The sequence below is a fragment of the Podarcis cretensis genome (genome assembly GCF_951804945.1).
Source record: "Podarcis cretensis genome assembly, chromosome: 10".
In the NCBI taxonomy this organism is placed as follows: Eukaryota; Metazoa; Chordata; class Lepidosauria; order Squamata; family Lacertidae; genus Podarcis; species Podarcis cretensis.
Window position 1 is genome coordinate 43,644,077 of NC_137179.1, and position 24,600 is coordinate 43,668,676.

Below are 24,600 nucleotides of genomic sequence, written 5' to 3' on the forward strand. Positions count from 1 at the left end.
TTCTAGCTGTTAAGGGGATCTAAGCTGTGTCCATATGTAGAGTTATATGGATTTCACATACAGCGTGAGAAATTGAGAGTGAGATGTATGAAAGGTATCCAAAGCAGAATATCTTACTGCAGAATGTTGGCACTGTCTTGCTTCTATACTGGAAAAGCAGACAGGAGGGAAAGGAATCTAATAGGATGTGTGTGACCTTCTGTGTGAGCTCAGAGGATGAGGATTCCCATCAGGTCAGGGAGGGATATATTAGTGGTTTGTGTTCTGTTAATGGGCCAGAACATTTGGTATCTAGTAATGAAAAGCATGAGATCCAAAAGAATATGAATAGAATGATGGTGGGCCCTTCTTTTACATACACGCATACTCTCTCTCTCTTTGCCGTTTTGGGAGACAGTAATTGTCTGAAAAGCAGGATAAAAATATAGTAAATTAATGTATTTTTATTGTATCGCTTAAACCTGACAGTTGCCAGATTTATATGGTATAAATAGTTGGATCCAAGTCATTTCTGTTTTGTTAGTCATTGAGATAAAATAGTTTGAAATCTTAAGTATTTTCTTGATCATCATCTGATATAAGAAAAGTATTTTATTGGTTTAATCCCCCCCCCCCACTGTACAAGCTTTTAGATTTCTTGCTATATTTCATTTCATGAATTCAGGCAAAATGATGGCTTAATCTCAGCTGAGCTATAGAATATCTGTTGTTGTTTTTTAATGACTCATCAAATTAAGGGGAAATTGACTAGGAAGGGTTTTTTTGATAAAAAATGTTGTGTAAAGTTAGACATTTCGAATGGAAAGCAGGCAAAACTGACCACCTAATTTGCATAATGAGCAAATGAAGCATTCAAATGCTTGCAAAATTTTGAATGAAATTTTAAGCTTAAATTCTGTTTCAGTTGTTTCCATTAAAAGAGTTAGCCTGTGGTTTCTAAAGATAACATTTTTACTTATATTTATTGAGTATTGTTGTATAGTGTTGAGCAAATACCATAGCTTGTATTTAAACACGTTGAAAATATGTCAATTTAATGAAAAAGTGACCCCCTTTCTCTGGAGTTGTTAATTATGTTAAAAAGCAAAGTCATCAATAAAAACTTTACACTTTTTTGATACTTGTTACTCTGTGCTAAATTCTGGATATTGCTGACGGAAGTTCTGACTCCTGTATCAGAAATTATTTTGGCAAGGGTCTGTTTGGTGGTATTGTTTAAATGATATGAATTAGTGCCTGCCTTCTAAAATGTACCCTAATACTGCATTCAGAAGCAGTGCTTTTTCTTTCAGAGCCCTTTATGTGAGTCCTTGCTGGCAAATGCTATTTAATCCACAATAAAAAGTACTGAAAATAAATGGGTTTCCATTTAATGGAAATTCCTTCTCTGATTCTCAGTAGTACTCTTAATTTTCTTGAGTGAATTTTAGAAGTATACTCATAATTGTTCTGTGTGCAATAAAATAGAACTTGAATGATTAGGCAGCAAAGGAATTTCTTTAATAACTCCTCCATTCTGATGTACTTTGTCATGACAGTTGTCTGGTGCCTGCAAAACAATGAAGAGTAACACCTTGTCTCGGGGCATGCTGACTGAAATATGACATGTTATTGATGGAGGAATGGTAGCAGCTTGGATTGAATTCATAAACATCTCTTAGCTTGGTTACAAAGTTCAACAGCCTCTGGCATCTCTCCTTGTTCAAAGTGTGCACATGGCACTTGATCTTTGTGGGTCTTGCATGCTGCTAATCTGAATGTGAAGGGAAAATACTTTCTGCAACGTTCTTATTCCCGTCATCCTTCTGAATGAAAATAATCATTATACAGAGCATCTAACTCATGAAGGCAGAAGGTCCACAGCGACGTAGGTTTTCTTCATGTGCTGGAGTTTCGCTGCCTCCACGGGCTGATGGTCGGAAACTTGTCCGGAATGCTTCATTCGGAGGATACAATGCACTTTCACCAGTCTTCCGAGGTTTGTTTTGTCTCACTTTTTAATGTTCTCATGAAAATATTTATTGTAAAAGCTTCTACAAATACTACTTTTTTTTTTTTTTTTTTTAAAAAGCAATTTTCTAAGCTGAAAAAGCACCTGGATTCACGTTGAATAAAATAAAATGAGATTTGGAAATAATGATTCATGGTTGGCATGTGTTCTCGGGCAGCGCTTTCTTTAAGTTCAGCATTAAGAACGAAGTGCTTCATTGTAGATTGCGTGTGATTGTACATGATGATGATGATGATGATGATGATATTACATAATGAGAATGATACTTGACTGAATATGGGTGGTGTCTTTCTTACCTGCAATTTAAGAGAATTTTCAACATACTGGAATCTACAACCAAATGATTTTCAAGTAAATGGAACATGGCTTCTAATTAGGTGCAGGTCCTTTTGAAATCTGGAGTAGACAACATAGCAGGACTTTTGACTGTTAGAAGTAATCTTAAAATGTAAAATTTGAGGCCATGTTAATCATTGTTGTGTCCTTTAATCCTTACATTCCTTAATAATGTAAATAATAACTTGGAAATACTCATAATGTTGTATATCTAGTTTGCATTGGTTCTAATGGACTTGATCAGTCTTGAAAATGCACAATTGCAAGGTTACTGTAAATGTGTGAGTTAGTACTACTGTAAAAATTGATTTATTTAAGACAATTGCAACCTTCAAGCTAATTGCATTTTAATGTACCTATTAGTTGTCTACCTCTTCTTTTGTGGTTAGTAGTTTCAACACAAACATGATGTGAATCCCCTGGAAACTAGAAATAATGCTCCCTCTTTTCATGTTTTTTTGTGTAAGTAATAAACGTTTATACAACAAAACAAAGGACAAGCAGATTTGCTGTACTTGTATAACTGCAGCTTCAATCACTTATTGCAGAGTTCTGAATGTAACCACAACATTGCATGTTTCCTTTTCATAGTTTGGTTTTCAGGATATCTGAACCAAGCCAGTAAGTTGCATAACAACTCTTGTAAGGAAGTATGTTGTTATTTTTACTGAGTTTTTGCCATATCTTACTAAAAGTCCAGTTTGACATTTAGAGTGGTTTAATACTCACAGATGACAAAGTGAGATGTATGTGTGCTAGATCTCAAATGCAAGACAGTGTAGTTAACTTAGGTACTGCAACCTTACCTTAATTATAGCCTTTTAGATGAATTATCTGGGCGAGGGAAACACAGTATCTGTTATTATGAATTTCATGCTGTTGAATATGTCAGTGGTTGGCATTTGATTCACATTCCTTCTTTCTTTTTTAAAACCAGTTTATGTGCGTGTAACTTGCTCACTGACTTTGTATGAAGAGTAGAGCACCCTAGACATTAATTGTGGTGTCATGAGCCCCATTCTCTAGACATATCACAAGGTACATGAATGCTTGGAGCAGTAAGATGTTGCGCACTGGCCCTTGCCCATACAAATGTCCAAAGAAAGGCTGTGCATGTAGAAGTTGCTGCCAAATCTCAGTTAATCCCAAATTGTTCTAGGGAATTTCCCAAGCTCCTGGTAAGTTTACCAGGAAGATAACATTTGCAGCTAATACTTTCCTGAGGAATTTCTGATTAAGATAAGTGAATTCACTTGCCGCTTTGTGGTTACTCCGATCTGCGTTTATTAACACAAGGAGTAGAAATGGCTTGTTAGCACTACTCTCCTTACTTGGCTTTGCACAAGCTCTGCTTCATTCTGTTTTATGCTCCATTGATTAGTTCACATCCGTGGATGTGTGTGGTGGTATATGGTGTGAATATGATAATGCCTAATCCTAGCGGCTTACTCGATCATGAATTTATTATTAGATTCCACTTCCGTCTTATTTTTCTGATGCCTGATGAGAAGGCTTTGCATTGTTGGAACTGCTGTAACCTGGGGGTGGGCTGGCAAGCCAGTTCTCCTGTGGACTGAAACTCTCTGTGCTTATCTATGTTGTGCTACGTGCTACTAGTAGTTGGATATTTTCATATAACTGAGTAATTGAGATACCTCTGAATGCCTGGAAGGTAAAATACAAAATACAATTGGGACAGGGTTGATAACTACCATTCATGCTTGGAACTTTGTAGGTTGGGAACATAACCACTTTTGGACCCTAGGTCTCACACGACATGGCTTTAATATTAAACAAAAAAAATCCTAGTTGTAAAGGAATTACAAAAACATTTGGTGAACAAATGGTGACATATACACCATGTCCCTAAGTATATTTGGTCAGAGTTTTAATAGCTTTGACTTATTTAGGATTTCAGCCTTAATGGCATATGGGATACACTGATTTTTTGAAACCATTTCGATTTCTCTTCAAGGTTTTGACAGAGGGAAGGATGATGCCTCACAAAGTAAAGATGATTCTACACAATCAATGTCAAAAAGCAAGGTGAGCACCTTAACCTTCAGACAGCATAGTTCAGTTTGATGCTTCTAAGTGAGCTTGGATACGTAGTTGCAATTAATTTAATCTTTTCCCTACCTATCTCATTTGTGGCTTATTTTAAATAGTAAGGTGAATTATGTTTATGTGTAATCTTTGGTTTGGCGGGGTGCGCTCCCGCTGCTCGGTCCCAGCGCCTGCCAACCTAGCAATTCGAAAGCACCTCCGGGTGCAAGTAGATAAATAGGGACCGCTTACCAGCGGGAAGATAAACGGCGTTTCCGTGTGCGGCTCTGGCTCGCCAGAGCAGCGATGTCACGCTGGCCACGTGACCCGGAAGTGTCTCCGGACAGCGCTGGCCCCTGGCCTCTTAAGTGAGATGGGCGCACAACCCCAGAGTCTGTCAAGACTGGCCCGTACGGGCAGGGGTACCTTTACCTTTACCTTTAATCTTTGGTTATAGCACAAAAGCAAGCACTAATATTTGTTTTTAAAGCCAGTTTGTGAAAAAAAGTGAGGGCTGCTCAGGAGATGCAGTGGGCCTTTGGTGAATTCTATTAGCTACTTGGTTAAGTAGGAGGTATATTATTTTAGATGAACTAGCCATAGCTGGCAATAGGCATTGGAGCATCAAGTGACAAGGTAGAATCCACAAGTAAACCTGCAACTTATGTGCATTTCACTTGTGCACATTCAGCTTTACATGCATGTCAATTAAAAATAGAAAGGGGGCGGGGTTCTGGGGGAAATGACTTTGGCAATCCTCTCTGCCGTTGAATCCAATGAATTTTGACTATACATGATTTTGGTTTTAGGCGCAATCCCCAGAACATAGCCCCCAGGTAAGTTGCGGGTTCTACTGTACTACATGCTATATGTTTTATGGTGAGTGCAACTCACACTTGAACAAGATACAAACTACCAAGCCATAGAACTCTTCTCAGGGTTCAGGCTTGGTTTTTGGCTCCCATCCAGACCACCCACTCGTCCCCACCCCAGGCACAACTTCAGCTTCTGAACAGCTTCATCTGCTTCTTTTGGAAAAGATATAGAGCAGAGTGCCTTGATGATGATTCATCCAAAATCCTTTGATGATGGCACCCAATGACTTCACTTAGGTGTTAAACAGCATGGAAGACAGCATTGATCCCCACAATATAATTGCCATGGGAACAAACAGAAATCTCCCAGAGTGGTTCTCTAAACTTGGGCCATCAAATAGGGACAGAACCACAGTAATACACAGCCTCCAACTTCTGTTTAATGGAGCCAGTCCATGAGGATACCATGGTCAATGATATGAAAAGCCATTGAGAGCTTAAGGGCAATCAACAAGGTTGGAGTTCCTCTCCTCATACAAATAAAAAGCCAAGGTGACCAAAGCTTTCACTGTGCCAAATCCAGGTTAAGAAAGTATGTACTTTCATATGTGTACATGTGACTGGTGGATTAGAGCTTTTGTCTCATTTTCTTGAGATTGGTGGGTGTTTATGTGTGTGCTCTCTCTCTTTCCCTCCCTCCCTTCCTCTGTCTGTCTCTGAAAACTTAGTAAAATAGTTTTGTGTTGTTGTTGTTGTTTTTTTTTGGGGGGGGGAGATAGCCTTAAATTTAGCCAGAATATTTGGCTGGTTCCTGGGCATCTCAGTATTAAACAATTTGTGTCAATAAAACGTGTTTTGCTGTACAGGGTAAGAAATGGCTTGTAACTCATCCAAAGTTTATTTTTAGTCAGTACAAGATGCTGAGATGTTCCTAATGAGTTAACTTGGTTACATTATCAACCAATGTTGAGTGATGATAGACTGCTAGAATAACTCTGCAACTCTGCAGGGTTCATCTGTCATTCTCAACCAGTCCCCCCCCCAAGCTATTGGGTGGCACATGCAGAGAAACCATTTTTAGAACTTTCAAGGCAGGATAAATAAAAGCTGTGTGATGCCACAGCAGCATGTTTAATAAAGAAATATTTTCAGTGGTAAAGGCACTTAAGTGAGGTGAAGTTATGGATCTCTAGAATTAGGGTGTTTTGGGGAAAGCAGGCTGTAATAATGTATTTGAATAACACCGATATAACAGATTCAGGGAGCAGATCTTAGTCTGGAGAAATTCCATGTTTTCCTTGAGGGGCCGGGGGTAAGTAAGTGCGTAGGTGGCACTGGACAAGAAAAGTTATTTGTGTTTGCATGTGTAAAGCTCAGTGGACAATGTCAAGTTTTTGACTCCTTTCTTCAAACTGGGTTATTGTTAAATGATATGACAGAAGAAGCCAACGTTTTGAAGTACCACATGAAGGATTCATTTACAAGCTCTTTCTATGCCTTGATTGAATGAAGCGACATAAAGGGAGCAAGCAGCAATCTGAAAAACTTGTAGCTTCTATGTTTCGCTTGAAGTTTGACTGAACAGCAACTGCTCTAATCCTTCATTAATTATTTCCTTGTGTTATGTATATTTTCAGTCAGAATCTAAGCTTTATAATGGCTCTGAGAAGGACATCACTGCCTCCTCCCCCAGCTCCTCTACTACCAAGCTCACAAAGAAGGAGTCTCTTAAGGTGAGTTGCTTTCCAGAATAGAAAACCTACCATCTTCAGCCTTTTGGCTATAGAATACGACACCTCTCAGTGGCCTCAGAAGATAAATGTGAGATACACAATAACTTTAAAGAAATGCTAGAACATTCCAAGATGTGCTGCTGTTTCTTCAACCAATGTTGTAATTTTCTCCAGAATTCACTGTGTTTTTTTAGCCTGAACATAGCCCTCTAGTTCTAGAGTGTGGGAGAGGACACAGAAGAAGCTAAATTACTTTTTGCCCTCTGCAGGTCTGGTTCTCATTGAGTTTGTAAGCCTGTTTATGGGCTCACTTTCATGCAGGTATTATTCAACCTTATTAACTCCCACCTGTGGTCTAAAATGGTGTAGCCCAGACATGACTTCACCACCTTTGTAAAAACTAGGCTACAGATAAAGTACCGGTATATATGGTGTGCTGGTTGTTGCTGCTAGGGATGCACAGAAGCTGTCCACCACTTTGAACGTGGCATGACTTGTTTCTGCTGGAAATATTAAATGTGTTACCAGCCCATTACTACTTTGCTGAGTGAAAAGCGTTCCATGGGTTCCACCCCACTGCCTCTCATATTATTTTATTTGTTTATTATATAACATATTTATATCCTGCCAAGTTGAAATTCAAGGCGGCTTACAACATTTAAAAACACCAGTCATGGAATAAAGAATAATAAAAACAAACTGCTTAAAAAACAATACTATATATCTAAAACTAGCAATTAAAATTTGAACTGGTAGCAGCAGCCCAGTCATCAGCATCGTCCGCACCTTAGTGCTGATTCTCTGTCCTCAGCACTGCTCAGGACCAAAGATTCCAATAAGCAAGCAAATAAGATCCACGAGGCTCTTGCTAGGCAGAGTAGAGACTCTAATGTCGTGCTTAGCCTGATAATATGCTGGGTGTCTATTCTGCCATGTGGATCTTATGAGGGGGAAAGAAACATTGTTTGCTTATCAGATCAGCCAGGAAGCTGGGTCTCTATTCTGCCTAGCAAGAGGTGAGGTGTGTGCCTTAAACCAACCTGCATAACAAAAGCAAGAGCAAAGCCACGTGGATATTTGCTGATCAGAATCTCCCTGCCTTGGCAGGGAAGCTTATTGCTATTCTGGGGCTGTCTTACGCCTTACAGATTGTGCAGGCAGAAAACAGCTTTTACTTCAAAGTAAAGCCTTTTACTCTGCAACGCCAGATGGGAGGCGGCATGGGCTTATGCTTTCAGATTGGGCAGGCAAAAAACCTGGCCATTTACTTTGCAGTAAAGTGTTGCTTCCTGCCTGCAAGCTGGGCAGTGCATTCTCAATATATTACAGGGTAAAAAAATACGAAACATTTATTGTGGTCTGGAGTTCATAGCAGTAAGAGACAAAATATCAATATATCATAACCCACCCCTACTTCAAGTCTCCAGATGTTGCTGAACTCCCATCATCCCTGACCATTGACCATGCTGGCTGGGGTTGATGGGGGCTGTAGCGTTAATATCTGAAGGGTCTCAGGTTCCCCATTCCTGCTTTATATGAAATTGGTTTGAAGGCAATATTATGTAATGCCACTTCTTCTGATAGATAAACAGCTGTCCTGAAACTTTCATTTTCTTCATACTACTATGGATTGAACTAAGCATGTTGCAGTTTGTTTTGACCTTTGCATTTATAGCTCCACGACTTCCATTTTCTTAAATTTCTTACCCTCTGAATTTATTGTTCATTCATTATTTACAGGTTCAAAAGAAAAATTACAGGGAAGAGAAGAAAAGAGCCACAAAAGAACTACTTAGCACAATCACAGACCCATCAGTCATTGTTATGGCTGACTGGCTGAAGGTCAGGAATTATGTGTAATATTGAGTGAAAGTTGTAGCTGTTGTTTATTTGTCAGAATGTAAAAGAATTCAGATCCTAGTTGGTTGCTGATTGATGTTTACCACTAGGAAAAACTCCATTAATTATATCCCAGAGGCTCAGTACTTGATGCATAGGGAACCAACGGGGACACCTTGCCACTGCTTTACAGTGGTTGTCATGGCTACATCTGTCTGCAGTGACTAATTGAATTGGTGATCACTTTATATTAAATACAATGTGAATTATGAGTGATTACTCTGGAAACAGGAAACTGTTACTTTAAAACAGATTCCTTCTTGCAGACTCACCAAGCCACATTTCATACATGATAGCATAAAGCTCTGGGAGTTTCAAATGTGTGAATTTCAATGATGATATTAATAGCTCCAGGAAGAGGATGTAAATGTAGCACGGGTATCAAATAATCTAAGCTGCTTAATGTCAGTGTGTTTCTTGCATGTCACAGGAGAATTAAATTACTTCTGCTGATCAATAAAATATTCCACCTGAACTCTTGTTTGTACGTTGTTTTCCTGTATTGGCTAAAGTGTAAGGGCTGTTAACATAACTACTTTTTTCATTGATTGATTACATTTGTATCCTGCTCTTCTCAAAGGCAATGTTTTATCCTCACAAACCCAGGAAAGTTAAATTAGGTTGAGAGAGTGTGATTTGTTCAAGGCTACAAAGTGATCTTTGTTTCTGATTAGGGATTTGAACTTGCATTTCATATTTCAAGTACATTCCCTAACCAGTAGGCTCTGCTGGTGTCAGCTGAGACATATTCTGCAGGCATGGGAATCATCCCAAGTTTCTGTATTTATTTACATATGTAAAATAACTTCTGACATAGTAAATTAGTTTTCATTTTAAAGGAATACTCTCTGCATGGTGCAGTTGATATCCTTTGGTAATTTGATTTACTAGTTACGCTCAATTAACAGTATACAAACATTAAGATGTGTTGTGCCTATAAGTATTTGTGTGAAATTTGAATAGCTCTTCTTCATTTTTGCAATTCTGAACTGGTTGTGTATATTGTAAGAAGGGTCTTGCTGCTTGGCCAGGAGGGATTGGGACTGAAATGTACTTAAAATGTACTTAAAATTAAAAGTCTCTTTTTTCTGTTAAGATTCGAGGTACACTGAAAAGCTGGACCAAACTTTGGTGTGTGTTGAAACCTGGAGTACTGCTTATTTACAAAACTCCTAAAAATGGCCAGTGGGTGGGAACAGTACTTCTGAACGCTTGTGAACTCATTGAGCGGCCTTCAAAAAAGGATGGATTTTGTTTCAAACTTTTCCATCCTTTGGAGCAATCCATCTGGGCTGTTAAGGTAAGTGAATATGTATTCTTAATGCAGGTAGCGTTGAATAGAACATTACACCAATGACACATTAAACCTATCTGCATTGTTAAATATTAATGATCACAGTGTGCTTTCAGTTGTCAGCTTAGCTATCCGTTTGCTAAATTTGCTTGATTTTCTGACATACCAAAGCCCTGAGCAGTGTGGTTGCATTGGAGAAGTATTGGCCTTCTGCATAATCCTGTGTGGTCTTTATTGTGAAAGCAGCCACTAATCATAATCTTTGTCCATATAAAATGTGCACAGTAATGCTGTGTAACAGCTCCTGAATCCCTAATGGATAAGGGATTCAGATGGTTAAATATATAAAAGGATGTCACATAGAGGAGGGAGAAAGGTTGTTTTCTGCTGCTCCAGAGAAGCGGACACGGAGCAATGGTTCCAAACTACAAGAAAGAAGATTCCACCTAAACATTAGGAAGAACTTCCTGACAGCAAGAGCTGCTCGACAGTGGAATTTGCTGCCAAGGAGTGTGGTGGAGTCTCCTTCTTTGGAGGTCTTTAAGCAGAGGCTTGACAACCATATGTCAGGAGTGCTCTGATGGTGTTTCCTGCTTGGCAGGGGGTTGGACTCGATGGCCCTTGTGGTCTCTTCCAACTCTATGATTCTATGACTCTAATGGTACCTATTTTATTATCTTGTAGGCATTAGGATAATATATTTTCATTCTCTCGGGCCTTTTAATGATTTGTGCTTTAAAATCGTATTGAGAAGATTCTCTTTTAAAACATCAAAAATTGCCACATTTTTACTTTGCCGTTTTAAGTTCCTATTTTAGCATGTGTATTGTGAGATTTATGTTTGTTACTTTTTATTGGTCTTATGTATATTTGTATTGTTTTGCTTAATATTACATTGTAAACTTACTGGGATTACCAAGAGATTATATAAGAGGGGGTGGATCCAACAGGAGGATAGAAGATTGTACCTGGAGAGGACAGAGTGCCTCCATACCCCATCTAGAGTCCACTTAAAAATCGGTTAGCAGCAGAAATCAGCCCTGGATATAAGGAACAAAGGCATCACCTGAATTACATGTACCTCCTTTCCCAAGACAGGCAAAAAGGGCGCAGTCGATTTGTGGATGGATCTCTTGTGAGAAGCCATAATTACACTTGTGAGGTTTGGATCTCTTGATACACCAGGCAGTATAACTTCTATGCCTTTTGGCTCTGCTACTGAATATTCTGGATGCTAACCAGTAAACCCAACCAAAATGTTTGGGCAGTTCCCTTATGAGGAAAGGTTGTGACTTCTTCACACAGCGTATGAAGAACTCGCTTCTACAGGAGGAAGTGATGTTTAGATGGTTTTTAATGAAGATTTAATTAATTAATTGAGGAGAAGGCTGTCAACAGCTACTGGCCATGATGGCTGTGTTCCACCTCCACTGCCAGACGCAGCAGTTGTTGGGAGTTGCAGGTGGGGCAAGCTCAGGTCCTGCTTGTGTGCTCTCCACAGGCAGCTGGATTACCACTTTGAGAACAGGATACTGGATTAAATGGCCATTGACCTGATCTATTAGACTCTTCTTATGTGCTAAGTTGTAATGTCCTCTGTCCACCCCCTCCTGTTTATCTACACACATTTGGGAGTCCATGAGCTTCAAATGAGGATCATTCCAACTCTCCAGACCGAAATGTGTGATGTTTTTCTTGTAGCTGAGCTACCTTCCAATTTCTCAACAGTGATTGAAGAAAGGAAGCGTACAGATGGTGTTGGCTGTGCCTTTCTTCTTCGCCAGCTGCATGTTCTACTTAAATGTATTCTTGCTGTCATTTCTTTCTTGCTTCCCACCCCAACATGAATGAGTAATCAGAATTTTTAATGCCACCAGTTATTTTGGCCTCTACGTTTTTTTCTTAAAATAATAATAATACAGGAGTGAGTGGGAGAAGCACCTGGAAATTTTAGTTCTAAAGATCTTTTAAGAGGAGGAGGATCCAAATAGGGGATATTTTTTAAATTAATCTGAAGAGCAGATTCCAGTGAAGTATGACCATTGGTCACATAGAGTTATTTGCAATAGCAATTGCTGATTGACAGAGAATCCTGGATATTTCACTAAAATTGTGCCTTCAAATTATTCTAAAACTCTTGCATCTATATTTGTATTTTAAGGGTCCTAAAGGTGAAGCTGTTGGATCCATAACACAACCACTACCCAGCAGCTACTTGATCATCCGAGCAGCTTCAGAATCAGATGGTAAATAAAAGCACATTCTGTAAATAACATTTTCTGTGAAGGGCAGCGTAGTAAATCCTAATGTGATTAAACAGTTTCAGGAAATATTCTTTTACCAGCAACACCATGTGTAGCTCAGAGGTTTTTTACCCCAGATTTCTTTTTCTCAAAATATTCACAGTAGGATAAATGTGGATTAAAAAATACGAAAACCAGAGCTTGCAACCAGTGCAATATAGGTACAGCTTCCCTTCAGAAGACTTCAACCTTATAAGACTTATAAGGCACGGCTGGTCGAATGTACATGACTCATTGATTCTGTGGCTATATATTCAGACTCCCACCTGTGCAGTGAGACTTCCTCTTGCCCACCTCTGCTCCATAGGCTTTTTTTGGAGTGAGCGGAGCCTTGACAACAGATGGGAGAAGGGATGTGCAGAAAGAGAAGAGGGAGAGGAACTCCTTGTGCTAACAGGGGAAGACTTTTTTGGATACAGACCGAAGTTCAGTGCCTTTCCCCCTGCCCAGTATATCAGAAGCTACTAGTGTTGCAGTCACAAGCATACGTGAATAAAAACATGTCCTACTGAAGTAAATGAGACTTAACCAAAAATATAGTTGGAATCTGGCTGTAGGATGTGTTGAAAGAGCACAGATAATCATTTCTGGTCTTAAGAGGTCAGATACAAAATCCTAGTTCTGTGCTTTAAAGGTACATCCATATGAAATGCGGATCTAGCATACTATTCAAATGGTGAACTCAGTAACATGGGGTATTATACTAACAAAAAATATTTCTAGGTAGGTGTTGGATGGATGCATTGGAGCTGGCTTTGAAGTGTTCAGGTTTGCTCAAGCGCACAATGATTAGAGAAGGTAAAGAGCATGAAGTGACCTTAACAGATGGTGCACACGTGTCTTTCTATGGTCTGCTACGAGCAAACAACGTGCATAGTAGTGAAAGCTTCCCGTAAGTTGTTCAGATTTATAACCTTTATTGTGGTGGGGGTGGGGGTCATGAAGCCTGTTCCAAGGTTAAATTCTTAATGTCGTTTAAATAGTTTTCCAATGTTTTCTTTTATTGGTTACTTTTTTCACTCTTGGCAAAACTGCTGCTTGCTATACTTACTGAAAATATCACTAGAATTTTTAAATAAGCACACAAGAGGCACATGGTATGAAAATAATGGTATCTAAAAGTAACTTTTTAGTTTCTTTATATATTCACATGTTAACTTGTTGAGTACAGATATGCTTAAGGATGCAATTGTGTTCTTATATGTGTTAGTTTATGGTTGCGGAAGGACATAAGATGGAGGGAAGAGACGTTTTCATCCTTCCCTTTTTCTTTTACACCATCCACCTCATAGTCTTCTCATAGGCTGGTGAAGACCTATCCTAGAGGGCAGTGTTCGAAACTCCCATTGTTCTGGGCACATTTTGTGACGGGGAAGTTCATTAATGCTCAAGGAGTTTCTGAGCTCTGGGTGCAGTACTGCGCCTAAGATTTTGGATTAACACTTCAGAGTGAAAAGAAAGGAGGACCTTTTTCTGCCTCCCCACTTCCAGCTACCCTCTGAAGACTGGAGAAGAGACCCTCTTCAGAATATTAGGGGCAGGGGAAGGACAAGACCATGTGAAAAATGAACACAATATTTTAGCTGCAGTTCATTCATTTTCAGCTTTGTATTTTTATTTTTTAAAAAATGTGACTAGACATTCCGTTGTTGTGCCTGTAAGCTAGGTTTAAGGTGCTTCCATATCTCAGTTTCTAACACTGCTAGAGGGTCCATGTAGACAAGGTAAATGGCCAAATGAATGACTTAAAAGCTACCTCCGGCCCTGCACCCTGCACCAATGTTACAATTCTTTTTTACTGTTCCCTGCTAACACAATAATGATTTCCTTAAAAAAAACAACCCAAAAAACCCCAATTATCAATATTATAGAGCTGACTTGTAGGGGGACCTGGGAAATAGAATTTCCTGGCCATTTCCACCATACCTTGAGGCTATACAGGTAGCCCCCAGTTTACACGGGGGTTATGTTCCGAGGCATCACACACGTTGATGAAATCATGTATATTTGAAAGCCATTGGGAAAGCCTGCAAACACCCCATTCTGCCCCCTGCCCTGCTTTTTTAGTGACATTTCAGTGATGTCTTTATGACGTTTCCTGGTCACTTCCATATACACAGTTCCATATACAATTCCATATACACAGTTGGACACATATTGAACTCGCATAAGTGGGGAGCTGCCTGTAATCTTCTCCCTCCCAAACACATTTAAATAGCTGAGTACCACCAGTTCTGGAATAGGGTTTGCACCTGTAGTAAACATTCATTATGATATGGAACTGGTTTGCTATTGTTTTGCCAGAAGTTATGAAACAGCTACAAATAGAAACTATTGCCACACACCTACTACTACTCTTCAGCTCACTTGTTATGTTTCAGTCACTCAATACAACTACAGGAGCAACAAACTACAGAGTGGTGATTGGTTGAGTTAGCTGTGAGTCACAATGCTGGTACTTACCAGTGGCTTGAACTGCTAAAAGACCCCACACTGTGACTGTAGCACTCAATTCAAAGATAAATTATTGCAATGATTCCTTTAATTACAGTGTTGTAGCTGTACACACATTTCTGTATTAACTCATATTGATGTATTTTGCAAGAAATGCTATATATTTTAATACTAAAATGTTATCTACAATTTTAATGGCAAGCTTAGTACATTCTTAATTTGATCACTACCTATGTATGAGTATAAATGTAAATGTATTTTAAACAGCTAAAATGGAAAGTATGGATTGTTTCTCTGAGTCCGTGGGGTAAGGTCTGCTATAAAACCTAAGCAAAAACATACAATTGCAGTCTAAGCTGTAGTAATTGCAGTTCCTTTTTATATGCATAGTTACTTTGTTAGTGATAAAGTAATGATGCTATAGTATAAACAGAGGTAAAACCATATGAAAAAGTTTAGGAATTGATGTTGCATAAATTAAAACTTGGGATAGATCCCAGTCAAATTTAAGTGTTCCTGTGTCCTACTCATTTAAATGTGCTTTTAATTTTTCCATTGAGACTGAAAAGTGCTTAAATTTGACTTTATTGTGCCTAATGTTTACAGAACTGACCACTCAAAAGCCATAAGTTGAGTTGAGTTGCTAAACTGTATAAAGGAAAGCCCCAGAATTGAAACCTATTTCTTCTTTTTTAAGGCTAAATGATAGTGAAATGGAAAGGCATCACTTCAAAGATCCAGATCTGTATTCTGATAAATCAGATAGGGAAAATGATCATGATCGCGATGAATCGGATAATGATGGCTTGGGAGAAAGTGACACTGACACATCTGAGCGGCAGGATGACTCGTACATTGACCCTGAACCTGATCATATCAAGGAAACAACGTATTTGGAAGAAGTTCATGAAGAGCTTGGAGAGGTTAAAAAAAAAAGTGTTTTTATGCAGTAGTAATGTTTTGGTTTTAATATTTTGAAACTAAAATTGTACCTTGGAAAGGCAGTCATTTTGGCAATATTTGAATTGCAAAATGGTTTCCTTTGCCTTTTTATCACACACTTTCTTGTCTTATGTCCCTCTAGCTGTAGGTCAGTTTTCAGACCACTGGTAGATTAATTGCTTTGGTAGGTTAATTTTTAAAGCATATCTAAGCATAAGTGGCCACCATAAAAAGCAAAAGAAACTGGTAGGATTTGGCCAAGGGACTATGGCTGGCTAAAGTTGATGCAGATTTAGAAATAACTTGACAAATCGAAACGCTAAGAGCCAGCCAGTCACCTGAACCGACCCAAAGGTAAACAGAGATTATTCTAGATTGACAACTGATAAGAGCAGCGAAGACATGTCCCAAGGGCATTAATAAAGGTGAAACAGAAATTTTGAATCTCATGGTTGAGTTAGAAGTTGTAGTGTGTTGCAGGTTATCTAGCCTTGGTTTGATAAATGACTGAAACCAAATACCTTCTGCAAATGTGCTCTTTCAATTAGTATCATGTTTATGTTCTATTCTCCTTTGTTGTTGTTGAAGGCAGGAGAAGCTTCCCAAACAGAAACAGTATCAGAAGAGAACAAAAGCTTGATATGGACATTACTAAAACAAGTACGCCCAGGAATGGACCTCTCCAAGGTGGTGCTGCCCACGTTTATTTTGGAAACTCGATCTTTCTTGGATAAACTCTCTGATTACTACTATCATGCAGACTTCTTATCCGAGTGAGTTGATTTCATTCCTCTACAATAAAAACTAACTTGATGTATCCGCTCAGTATTTTGTTTTCAGAAGCATTTTTTAACATTGCTTTCTTAATAAGTTGTAAAACATGTCATGCTTGCAATAAATCATACTTCTAGCCCCTGGAATTTTCCTATCTTTTGTGGGGCCTACCTTTAAAGTCCTAAGCACCTTGGGATTCATGTACCTGAAGGAGTGTCTGTTCCCACACCAACCTGCCCATGTCTTGAGAGCACCAAGAAAGGTGCTGATCCAAGTACTGCCTTTAGTTAGGGGTTCGTTATGGTTTTTACAAGGTAGAGGGCCTTTTATGCTTTAGACTTTGCCCCGACTTGAGAATTTATTTCTAAAGGACTTCACACAGCAAGTTTTTCAGTGTTGTGAGAAGGCTTTCTTATTTGCTCAGGCATTTTAGTCCTGTTATTATTTCTAGTTTGTACACAATATTTTTTTTGAGTTTTAACTTGTCTTCTGCCTTCTTATATATATTTACTGGCTTTATTTGTATTTCCATCTTGTATTTGAATTAGTTCTTAGTCACACTTTTGTACACTGCTCTTTATTGTTTACGGACAAGATCTGCTTTTTACTCTATCCACATATTAATAGTTTTGAAATTTTATTGTACATTGTTCTTTAATTAAAATAAAGACTGTGTCCAAAAAAGTACTTAGATTTGCTTAACAAATCTTGTTTTCTAGAGCTGCCCTTGAAGAGAATGCTTACAATCGTATGAAACAAGTTGTGAAATGGTATTTGTCAGGATTCTACAAAAAGCCAAAGGTAACATGTCCCGAACACTTTCTGTGGTAGCAAATCCCTTCCCCTTTCACTCTTTTTCCTTGCCCCCACCCCCATACACTTTGGTGCAGATCAAAATTTGCCTATATACTCATGAAGGATATTTCTGGATACTAGTATAATAAGCCTGTAGGATGGTAGGGTGGTGGCTTTAATCATGGTGTTTGTTGGTTATATCTGTAGCAGGCAGGGTGGGTTAAAGAGGGCCCTTTTCTGCCACTCTTCACCTTCCTGAATTAAAATTTTAATTTAATTATAAAGGTCTTCTGTGACCATAAACACTTTTGGCTCACTATGCCATGTGGCTTCTGGAGGGTGGGCCGTTGGTCAGTTTTACCCTCAGCCCCAAAATAGTGACAGCTCCTGTGGGAGCTTAAGGGTGAGAATAATGGTTGTGCAGTGTAAAATCTAGCACAATAGTTGTGTTAGCAGTAGCTTGTTTTGCAGCAAGTTGTACATCAAAAAGTATCAGGGCTTCAGCAGTCTGTTGCACAACTACCTTCGAGAACCATCCTGGCTTTCTATCCTCCTGCACAAACTATTCTGCTAGCACAACTAATATACACAATCAGTACATATAGTCCTCTATGTTAAGAAAGGCATACTTTTTGCACATTATTTTTTCTCCCTAAACACTCGTAATCAGTCAACTCTATGTCTGGTTGACTGACTCCTCAGACACCAAATAGCAGCTATGGCAAAGGTCCCTGTGAAATACATGCCATATGGAGAGTTGGCATGGCATTGTGTTGAAATGAGACATGGGAGACCAGGATTCAAAGCCCCACTCAGCCATGAAGCTCACTGGTGACCTTGGGCCAGCCACAGTGTCTTTGCCTAACCTACCTCACAGGGATGTTTTGATAATAATATGGGGAGAGGGACCATGCATACCACTTCGAGCTCCTTGGAGGAAATGTGGATTAAAAATGCAGTCAATCAAATACTTAACTAGTATTTGGTCAAATAAACACACAGTGCTGCCTCTTCTGCTTTTGATGTGAGCACTGCGGTACTACAATGCAAAGTTGGCAGGCAGTGTTGTCTAGTGATTTGACTACTGGACTGGTTTAATAAATACATTTCCATAGTTGCAGTGCCTCTATATGCCCTACAAATATGAAATTTACCTTAGCTTATCCTGAGAGAGAATGTCACCATAGGGCTTTCCTTTAAATACTTACAAATTGAAAACTATTAGGCCCTTCTTTTTTCAGTTGGAATGTATTTTCTTAGCAAAAATTGTCTCTCTTTTCAGGGACTTAAAAAACCCTACAACCCTATCCTTGGTGAGACCTTCCGTTGCTTGTGGGTTCATCCAAGAACAAATAGCAAGACTTACTATATAGCTGAACAGGTATTACCAAAGATGTAACAATTATTTTTTTTTTATAACTAACAGCATTTCTTCAAGTTTTGTATTTCTTTACAGTGTCATCAAATAAATGAAGATGACCAGAGGAGAGCTTGGCATAATAGAACCATAACACTTCTATTTTAGCATGTTTCATTTTTCCTTCTTTCCTTTCCTGTTTTAGGGATATTGGTTAGATTACGGTTCTTATTATTTTAGGCCTAGGGCTCTTTCCTATGTTGAAGGAAACACCAAAAGGACAAGTGACTGGTTTCTCTTCAGATCATATAAATCTTTCATACAAAGGTGTACAGGACTGCAATTTTTAGGGTGGAAGACCCATAAGACTTGGGGTATACATTAAACATATTTTCCAAAAGAATCTTAACTGCACAGATTAGACAGATTCCATTGCTGATGGCATTGATTCCAAAATACTCCATGTGACACTGTGGAGATCTCCTTCAAATGTCAGCAGGAATCTCTCAGCCAACACCATCCTAAGTCTTTGTTGAGGAGTTGTCAGGAGTTCAGCCTACACTCGAGTAGGACTCTGGCAGAGACACATGCCCGACTGGCATGTTCCCTCCCTCCTGGTTGATCGTTCGGGAGCTTCAAAAGCTTTCTTCTGCCCGAACATCACAGCGACCGATGCCAACCAGCACACTTAGGGATCCGCAGAGTTTGCGCATCATGCATGTGACAGACCTCAGCAACTCAGCATGTTGGCTAATCTACTTTATTTACATATAAATACACACGGAGCACTGCAACATGGTTCCCTCTCTCTCTAGCATCAGACAACAAAGAGAAAAAGAACAAAGGGCAATAGTCCAACTTCATGGAACACAGTAACACAAACATCCTGTCTCTGTCACTTCCCACTCTGTGGAGTCAAAACATATACCGTCATGTGAAAGACAAAAATCCCATGACTGCAATCATGGAGCCGGGAATTCTAACAAAATTTGAGGTTCTTTCTGATACGCTAGGTGATGTTTTGAAACCCGTAAACTTGTTTCACAAAGTTTGATAATCTGAAGGCAAGCGTTGTGGTGATATATGTGTCTATATGCAGGACATGCACAATCAACTCACTTGAGAACTGACTTGTGAAGTTTGAGAACGGTTCTCTATATTTGGATATGACTTGTTTGTACTTCCCACCTTAATTAAGAATAACATGTTACAGTTCTCAAATTTTCTAGCCCGTGTGTAAATATTCTTTTGGGATATATGTTTGAATATCTCAAGTTTGATGGGTTCTCCACAACAGACTAGAATTTATGAGTGGAATGCTAATTTAAGGGCAAAATAATAAGTAATTTTTAAGAAAAGATGGTGGCTCTGTCTAGTAGTAAAACTGGTGCCTGAAATGCAATAGTGAGGTATGTACATGTGTATCTCAGTTTGACTTATTTGTAACTATTACTTTCTCTTTAACGATAAGCCAATTATCAGCAGTCATAACTACTGCAGGTTTCTGGTTAGTTCGTTAGTTTAATTATGTTGATGTCATGTTTTTGCACAAGTATCTTCAATAATACTTGGTGTGTAGCTGCATATTTGGTGAATTACATCCACTTGCCTAGTGATTAGGATTCCAAAAAATAATTCTACTGCACCCTTTGCTTGTTGCCACAGATTTTCAGAGCAACTCACCTGCTTATATTGAATTATGTTGCTTTCAACAGGTATCTCATCATCCTCCAATATCTGCCTTCTATGTAAGCAATCGAAAGGATGGATTTTGCCTTAGTGGTAATATCTTGGCCAAATCCAAATTTTATGGTAAGATCTTGGGTTAGTTTTTTCAGTGTCTACAAAAATGTGCCTATTTTTAATGATGAAAGTGTGTTAAATAATAAGAATTTGATGAATGCAGTGATAAAAATGAATTGAAATAGCTTTCTATCCACAAAAAAAGAGTGCCATAGTTCTTTTAAATTAATATTAGTCTACAGAATTTTCTGTGAGGACACTATTTAGTCTTGTACACTCTCTGGATGTGCTTCTTTGATTCTTAACATTTTATTGTCTTTCAGGAAATTCATTATCTGCCATTCTTGATGGTGAAGGACGACTGCTATTCCTAAACAGAGGAGAGGAATATGTAATGACCATGCCATATGCACATTGTAAAGGTAAAAATACCAGTTTGGCCAATCCGGCCTACGGTACTTACTTCTGGCAAGCACAGGTAGCTTGAGAATGAGACAAAGTCTGGGCCGACTTGTATGGAGGTGTGATTAAGTGAAGAAACTGGAGAAGAAATGACTACTGTTTCTTCTTTTGCTCATAACCATAACTCAGGGAGAAAAAGGATTGCTAAAAAGTAACTGTTGCTTGTTTTGGCCCGTCAGAAATCATGGACTAGAGTATGACCCAATTTTCACACAAAAAATCATTTTTTTGTGGGAATTTGGTCCTTCCCTAATTTGGCAGACACATTCTGTCTGCAAAAATCCTTCAATAAATATTTAGTTGTGCTGCACAAAGGCCACTTCTTCATTCAGCAGTGTCCTTTACATGTAAGATTGAATAATGGGGTATACATGATAGATGGAACTTAAAATATGCTAAAACCCTCCTACTCAATGCAAAAGTGAGCCCTCTCTGTGAAAGAACAGTCCAGATAGTTTGCATCATTTCTAAAAGAAGATTAGGGTTGTGAGTCTCCAAGGGGAGAGAAATTGATAGCTGTAGGTCATACTGAGCTTTGCACAGCGCTGGGACATTTGGAGGGCATTCTCTGTATACCTAAGAACAGGACAATGAAGGACACAGTGCTACATACAGTGAATGATAGCAAACATTGGTCACACTCATAGCAGACTCATTAAATCAGCAGAGTTACTCCGTATATGGTGCTGTTGGTTATCACACAGTAGTTGTGCATATTTGAACTTATAAACAATTTGAATTTCTGCAGTGGAGATAAAGCAGTAGAATAAATAATGTCTTCTAAATAATTACTTCCAATAAGTAATGTCTTCCAGTGAGGATTTTAGTATTTTTGAATTTAACCAGCTGAAGATTTCTGCTGACTTTGTTTGTTGCTTGAGGGCTTATGAGACTTTGATAGACAGTGGCTTTTTAAAGAAAAGGATTAGCCATATTGGTGGATTTTTCCTCTTGTTATCTATCTTGCCGTCAGTTAATTTTTCTTGGAATGTAACAAAAGGCATGGGCTTTAGTATACCATCTTTCATTATACTGTAGGTAGAAATGGAAGTACAAAATGGAGGTAGCTTTGTAACAGTATTAGAATTAAAACGAGTTCTTTCTTAACAGGAATTCTGTATGGCACAATGACTTTAGAGCTTGGAGGAACTGTTAGCATCACATGTGAGAAAACTGGATACAGTGCAGCACTGGAATTCAAGCTAAAGGTTAGTCAAACCTGTTTATAGGCACCAGAGGATTTAGCATTAGAAAATACAGAGTACTGCATTCATTCTTTTGGTTCTGCAGAGGAAATGAGACCTCTTTTACTGGCCTAGTTTATTTTTTAAATGCTGGAAGCAACCTTTGAATATTAGTGGTGATGGTGATAATCATCATAATAAACCCTCCAGTACCTTTCAATTCTTTTCACACTTACCTATTGAACTTAGTGAGACGTATTTCTCAGTAAACAGCACAACCCTAAGCATATTACAGTTTTGGACAAAAAAATCACTCTGGTTTTTTTAAAAAAAAATCTGACCCAAACTTAGCTGTATTTATTAATCAGTAGAATAGTTCATAACATTTATTTAGAAACTATGCAGAAAAACAAGACTTGTATATTAATCCATTCATTTTAACCAGAGATGGGGAACCTGCTGCCTCCCAGATGGTGTTGGACACCAGGGATTATGGGAACAGCATTCAGAGGCCATAGATCTCCCCAGCACTGATTTAAATAAAAATAAAGTAGTAAATTTAATACTTCTGTAGCTCAGATATAGTGCCATAGTTATTAGTTGCTCTAGTCATAATGTGTTCTGTGCACTTCCAGCATAATTTTTCTGTGTGGATAATTTTCTTCAGATATCTCTCAAGGAATGTAAGAAGAGTTCAGAATTTGATTCTACTTAGTTCTGGGGGAATGATGACAGACATTATCTTAGGCTGACATTTCAGAAACCTCTTAGCAGCTTTTAGTAGCCTAATTTGCTTGTCACACAAAACCCTACTTCAAATAAACAGAACATTGATGTGAATGAGCAGCATGCTGGTGTACACTGCTCAGAAGTTCCCAAAGAACTTATCTCCTACTGCTGTCATTTTCTGCAGACCAAACATACCAGAATCTGGCCTGTTGTGTCCCCTGAACATGAACTTTTGGTTTCCCACCAAACAAACCACAAGCAGTAGAACAAATATTGGTTTCTGCTCATGATTTGGGAATAAACAAACCACGTGCCTGGGTTCAGAAAACATGGCAAGCCTCCCTTTGGCTTACTTCATCTGCAGCACAATAGGTGTAAGAAGGAGCACTATGGGAACTTCTACGTTAAACCCATCATTTGTTTTAAAATATTGGCATAATGCAATGTGTTGACTGAGACATTATCTTATAAAGTTCTACACAGCATTATCAAGCATCTAATCTTTTTTCTTTAATAGCCATTTTTGGGCAGCAATGACAGTGTTAATCAGATAATGGGGAAAATTAAACTTGGAAAAGAAGTGCTAGCTACTCTGGAAGGCCACTGGGTGAGTAGCATATTTATTTTCAAATGTTGGGTAACCCTTTAAAATTTATCTTACATTCATTGAATTGTTGGTACATAATGCTGTTAAGAATGACACATTCCTCCCAATCCCCCCTTTGATTACCCTAATTGCAATTCAGATCAAATATTTATTGTACTTTTTCAGAGGCCTTTCAAAAATTTGAAATTCCACTTCAGATTCTTTGTTTTCTAGATTCCATTGGTAGCAAAAAGTTTTGCAGAAGTACTGCATCTGAGGTCAAAACCTGACTGAAAGTAAATCAGGTTCCCTTAAATCAAGTTCCTCTTGCTGAAATAAGAGATCTATTTTCAGATTTGACTTTAAATTGTCCCCAACCACGTATGCCAAACTGGCAGAACAAACCTCATGGTTGCAAAAAGTGACTTTCTGAAGGAAGTCTTTGTTCTTATTGACTTTGTAAGATTGTTTACTCTTTGACTACGAAGTAATCTAATATGTTAAACATTACAGGACAGTGAAGTTATTATTAGGGACAAAAAGACAGATGTTTCAGAGACATTCTGGAATCCAACACCCGAGATCAGACAGCGCAGATTAAGAAGATACACAGTGAAGTTTGAGGAGCAAGGTGACTTTGAGTCAGAGAAGTAAGTTCATATTAAACCTGCTTTCTTATAGATTAATACATAGCAAGCATCATGCAGCTAATGGCTGGAAGCAGGAAGGGTGGAGGGTGAAAAACATAGTACAGCAAAAAATACAGGAACTTGAGTTGGAGTAAATTGGAGAAATAATTTCTAAAATAGGTAACAAATTGAAATCAAGCTTATGTGGTAATTGTAATTTTGTTCAGATGATACAGCAGAAATAAACTTGCAATGAATATATTTGGACCAGTGTCTGATTCTTAACAGTTGTATTACTTGTATGTGCTAGACTTTGGCAACATGTGACCCGAGCTATAAATAACAAAGACCAATCAGAAGCAACTCAGGAGAAATGTATTCTTGAAGAAGCACAGAGAAAGGCTGCCAAAGAAAGGAAACTTGCAGATGAAGAGTGGGTATGCAAACTGTTTGAGCCAGATCCACTCACAGGGGAATGGAACTACAGATATGCAGAGTAAGTTTGGGT

The 24,600-nt window shown here is 38.5% G+C and overlaps 1 protein-coding gene across 11 annotated transcripts in view; it reads left to right on the top strand.

Moving 5' to 3' along the window:
* Window positions 1-24,600, top strand: part of OSBPL8 (oxysterol binding protein like 8) — a 67,492-nt gene that overhangs the window by 35,913 nt on the left and 6,979 nt on the right. For 3 of the 11 annotated variants that reach the window (XM_079993804.1, XM_079993803.1, XM_079993805.1), the window contains exons 2-19: window positions 1,831-1,978; window positions 4,323-4,393; window positions 5,203-5,229; window positions 6,846-6,941; window positions 8,682-8,783; window positions 9,937-10,140; window positions 12,296-12,380; window positions 13,161-13,329; window positions 15,589-15,814; window positions 16,422-16,606; window positions 17,327-17,408; window positions 18,685-18,783; window positions 20,475-20,571; window positions 20,826-20,924; window positions 22,075-22,172; window positions 23,395-23,484; window positions 23,977-24,113; window positions 24,403-24,588. In XM_079993804.1, the coding sequence (XP_079849930.1) occupies window positions 1,843-1,978; window positions 4,323-4,393; window positions 5,203-5,229; window positions 6,846-6,941; window positions 8,682-8,783; window positions 9,937-10,140; window positions 12,296-12,380; window positions 13,161-13,329; window positions 15,589-15,814; window positions 16,422-16,606; window positions 17,327-17,408; window positions 18,685-18,783; window positions 20,475-20,571; window positions 20,826-20,924; window positions 22,075-22,172; window positions 23,395-23,484; window positions 23,977-24,113; window positions 24,403-24,588 (2,189 nt within the window). In that variant the 5' untranslated portion in view covers window positions 1,831-1,842. Of the gene's footprint in view, window positions 1-131; window positions 234-1,538; window positions 1,979-4,322; window positions 4,394-5,202; window positions 5,230-6,845; window positions 6,942-8,681; window positions 8,784-9,936; window positions 10,141-12,295; window positions 12,381-13,160; window positions 13,330-15,588; window positions 15,815-16,421; window positions 16,607-17,326; window positions 17,409-18,684; window positions 18,784-20,474; window positions 20,572-20,825; window positions 20,925-22,074; window positions 22,173-23,394; window positions 23,485-23,976; window positions 24,114-24,402; window positions 24,589-24,600 lie in introns of those variants that run through there. The other 8 variants (XM_079993795.1, XM_079993798.1, XM_079993797.1 and 5 more) reach the window with 5 other exon arrangements.